Consider the following 4814-nt stretch of genomic DNA (forward strand, 5'->3'; position numbering starts at 1 on the left):
TCTTTTGTTTCATAATGCGTTTTTAAAGACTGGCCTGTCGGATTTGGGGAATCGATAACTTAAGAATTCCGCAAATAGGAGACGGTTAAATCTTCACGCGTATCGCATTGGCGTCCTATGTTCTTTGGAAACATTTGAACATTACGTTTATCAGTGTGACGCATACAGGACGTGTTCCAACTGCACCGGTGAATGGATCACCTTGGTGACCTAGTACTATTATCGCTAGATGAGGATGACGGGCCAGTTAGGAAAACGAACTTTTCTGAATTGATTTTGGTTTGAGTGTTCTGATCGATGGTTCAAATACCAGTACATTTGGAAATGTGGAGCAGCAAAATCTTTCTCTAATAGGGAGAAAAAACGCAATGATGGATAAAGAAAGTCGACAACCCAGGGAAATATGTCAACTTCTCCTTAGAGAAGGAGCTCTTCCTCCGTACCAAGCAGTGGGCGTATAATGTTTTGATGATGTTGTTGTCAAAAATATCATTTAAGAATTGTTTAATGACTTTATTTCAGGCCCTCTAGATCTAATAATAACACCCAACGTTACTGGATTGGAAACTACGGAAGGTGTAGTGCCAAATGTGACCTGTACACCTAAAGGATCCAATCTGCCGAAATATTCTCCTTATGTACTGTCTTGGTATCTTGAAGGTACAGTACGCAATATAGTGCTAAATTGATTTAACAACACATGAGACAAAAATTACAAAAAAAAACACTTTTCCGGTGTTAGAACACTGTACGTCCACACATGATGGAATGTATGGACGTACATATGTTCTAACACCGGTTACAATACGTTTATCACCAATTAGAGCATATGCAGACTGCAAAGACACTTTTGCTTCCTTCTCTGGCACAGTTTTTTATCCGATTTTTTTGTAAGGCTTAACAATCTCTCCACACTCAAAACTTGAACTTTATGAATAGAAAAGTATTATTTTAAATGCGTAATTTACGCATGATATAAAACTCCAGCTTTTTATGTCAGCATTTTGCATTCAAAAAAGCATCTGTAAAGACTTCCTAGGAAAAAAAACAATAAGACAGAGAAAGACCGTGTTTTAGGAGTTAAAAGTTCTTCGGACCATGCGGTCACGCCTGTCTTTCACTAAAGGGAACAGAACCCCCGCCTGGTGTATTCCTGACACAATCACCTCGGTTTTCTCTACTCGCGCCAGTCCTTTCATATATGCCTGAACCTGGCCTTTTTAAGGACTTTCTCATCTATAATGAAAAATAGATATTATTAAAAAATAAACAATGTTCCGAATCACATTCCTTATGTACCTACTATCCTGGTATCTTGAAGGTACAGTATACACTATAGTACCTATTTCGTTGTTATAATACCATTTAAATATAAGGCACAAATTAAAAGAAACCACAATCCTGGTGTTAGATAGACTACGTCATGTACATTCATGTCTATAAATGATCCGTTTAGGTCTTGCATGTTGCCTCAATCTATGATATTTAAATAAATATCATAATGATAAACGTCTACAAATGTTCCTTCAAAGATCCTTACAAATGAATAGTAGAGATTAAGCAGTGTAACGATTTAAAGGGTAATTTGCTTAGGTATCTATATAAATATTGAGTTTGAGTTTACCATCACGCCTGTCGCCAACTAGGGCACGTGAAGACTATAATTTGTAGGTTCTTTTTTTCCTCTTTTGATACTAGTTTAGGGGAGTTTTTTTTAGATATTTGATCTTGCCTTTTGGAAGGCTTAAAATTCTCTCTACATTCAAAACTATAATCAAGGTGCTTTACGAATTAAGTAACAAAAGTATAACTGTCATAAATACAGTTGCATTACGAACTACCAATAACTCTTCTTTTGATATAAAACATGGCACCGTCTCACCTGATATTAACGATGTGACCGATTATGGTACGCGTTTGTCTGAAAATGCCTATTCACCTAGCCTTCAATAGCCCTAAATTGTACTTTATTCCTTTGCCAAATATATCAGTTGTATAAAAGTAGAGTGTTCTAAACTTTCTAGTCGACTGAAGGACGAACAGTAAGAGTGGAACTAAATTTAAAAGTCCTGGGCACTGTTACCGGAATGTATCCGACCTTATCGATATTATGGTATTCCAAGCTGCTACGTTTGGCCAAGCTCCAGAAAACTGTACTGTACCAACAATTGCACAGTTAACTTACTTACGATGTACTTATATGTAGTATAAAACCAGACCTTAAGGATATCCTATGAAAAAACCACTATACGATGAAGAAACATCATGGTCTTGGGAGTTGGAAGTTCTTCGAAACATGCTATAATGCCTGTCTCCCACTGAAGTGAGCAGAACCTCCGCCTGCTATGTTTCTGACATTTGTCGTTTCATACTGGCCGTTTTTTGAAATCATCTTTAATAAAAAAAAGATAAAATTAAAAAATAACAAGTATGAAATGTTTTTGTTAATCACGATTCTAATTTGTTTATTCATATTTCAGATATCCAATTAAACTCCGAAGTCAACGCAATTGCTCTACCCTTAAAAAAAACTTTTACAATGAATGATACAAATAAAGCAATCTATTGCGCTATGAAGTTATTCATTTTCAGTGAAGATGTATATACACTTGTATCAGGACATAAAATTAATATAACGAAAGTGTCTAAAGCTTTGAAAAGTACGTTGTTGTCTTTTGTTTCATAATGCGTTTTTAAAGACTGGCCTGTCGGATTTGGATAATCGATAACTTAAGGATTCCGCAAACAGGAGGCGGTTAAGCCTTCACGCGTTCGCGTTCTATGTTCTTTGGAAATATTTGAATGTCGCGTATAACAGCGTGACGTATATGGAAGGTGTTCTAAGTGTACCGGTGAATGGACCACCTTGGTGTCATAATAGTTAGCACTGTTATTGCTGTGTGATAAAGTTCCGATAAGAACAATATTAGAGAAAAGAACTTTTCTTAATTGATTTTGGTTTGATTTTTCTTAGGAGTGAATTTCGTTGCTCTGGTACTCGTATTAAATATTGATGTAGTTCTATGGCACATTGACGGGACAAAAGTCTCCACGGTTGCCCACGACAGTGGCAGTGTCACTAATAGCTTTAAATAACAAAGGTCTGAGGGACACTGTCACTGCGTCTGCCACCCTGAGACATGAGTTAACAAGACCCATGTGCCTGTAATTTCACTTGGTGGCAGAAATAGGTAAGATCCTACAAACAGAATTGAATGCGTGAACATCTAATCACCTCCAGTTTTCGGAAATCATTATTTTTTTTCTGTATCACACAGACTTTGATATTCAAATTCATTACTAGTCTGCTGTTGTCGTTTACTTGTTGCTATTTTATTTTTGTGTACTTTATTTAGTCTTGTTGAAAGTAGCTTATGGTAGACATCCAAACCAGGACTCCCTCTTTCGCTAAAGGTTACGCGATAAGTGTCTACCGCTGAATGTACCGACATCGGCACAAGCGCTCATATAAGTCTTTCATTTAAGAGCATTCGGCTCCGCTCGACTGCACACAGCGGGCAATGTTATTTTCACCTCTCTGAGCGCGTGCTTAGGTTCCATTTTAGCGGAGGTATTTTCGATTTTGTATCAGAGCGATTTATCTGTTACGTAGTAACTATTAAGTAATCTGTGTCAAAACGAATACTATAAATGGGAAAGTAACTCTGTCTGTTACATTTTCACGCCTAAACCGCTACTGATGACTTGGTATAGAGATAGATGGGACCTAGGAGTAGGACATAGGCTGTTTTTTGTCACAAAAATAAATCCCATAGAGGGTGAAATAGGGAATGAAATTATGTATGGAGAAACAATAAAACTATGAAAATTCGTATATTGCGCGAAGAACTTATTCTACATGACGAAGTCCAGGGCACCAGCTAGTGTAAAAATAAATAAAACTACAGGTCATCTTTATTAACTACTTGCAATATTCTTGAAGTAAAAGTTAATTACGTGTTTTTTTTCAGGTGGAAGTGACGGAATGAAAAGTCAATTGTTCTACTTCGTTACCTTTATCAATTTGGTTATAGTTAGCCTTGTTATATAAAAACTTAGCGCCATATGTTTCAAGTTTTTCAAAATTGAATTCAAATTCACAACGAACAAGAATCATTTTGCAACAAATATAAACATAGAAAAATTTGAAAGGTCAGCTGGTTCATTCCGTCGCTTAATTGGTAGATCATCTGACACGGATTGCCTCAGGATGCTGGTTCGAATCCAGATCGAATAAATTTTTTTTAGTAGGAAATGAAACTATTTTTCCGGATTTAAATCGCATGTATTTGTTTTTTCAAACAAACCGACGTTTCGGGCTCTTTACAGGTCCCATGGTCACGGTTGACTGAGGTGGTACAGTCATCTACCGGTTATGTCTAATATCAATGCAAAACACCCTATTTTTTCACTATAGTTACAAAACTTATTAATTAAATACCTTAATTAATAACCTTTTTAATTTTACAAAAAAAAAACGTTCCAATTTACGCTACATTACGTTTTACAAAATTATTTTATTGAATGAATTTTTATTAACTTAAATTTATTATTAATTAATAATAGAAAATAAACCATATTAATTAGTACTGCAGTCTTATGTCTGTTTGGGATTGTTCATCAGAGGAAATACTGGATCCCAAACTAGTGGTACTGAAAACCCATGTTCCCTATTGAAATTAGGATGTTTTTTAATTTCAATGGCCTCTCGTAGCATCCTGGGTAGATAACGGACTTTCTTTTGCAAGGACCTGGGGTTTGTTCATTGAATGTGTAGGTTTATTCATGACATGCTCGCAGACTGAAGTCTTGTT

At 36.0% G+C, this 4814-nt stretch overlaps 1 protein-coding gene across 2 annotated transcripts in view; it reads left to right on the forward strand.

Annotated features, from left to right (window-relative positions):
* The window catches only part of LOC113233099, a 20323-nt gene extending 15804 nt beyond the window's left edge, over window positions 1-4519 (forward strand). For both annotated transcript variants that reach the window (XM_026468082.1, XM_026468083.1), the window contains exons 7-9: window positions 523-660; window positions 2481-2660; window positions 3972-4519. In XM_026468082.1, the coding sequence (XP_026323867.1) occupies window positions 523-660; window positions 2481-2660; window positions 3972-4051 (398 nt within the window). In that variant the 3' untranslated portion in view covers window positions 4052-4519. The remainder of the gene's footprint in view (window positions 1-522; window positions 661-2480; window positions 2661-3971) is intronic.
* The last annotated feature ends 295 nt before the right edge of the window (window positions 4520-4814 follow it).

Source organism: Hyposmocoma kahamanoa, unplaced genomic scaffold, assembly GCF_003589595.1.
Source record: "Hyposmocoma kahamanoa isolate Upper Pololo Valley unplaced genomic scaffold, ASM358959v1 78, whole genome shotgun sequence".
NCBI classification, from domain to species: domain Eukaryota; kingdom Metazoa; phylum Arthropoda; class Insecta; order Lepidoptera; family Cosmopterigidae; genus Hyposmocoma; species Hyposmocoma kahamanoa.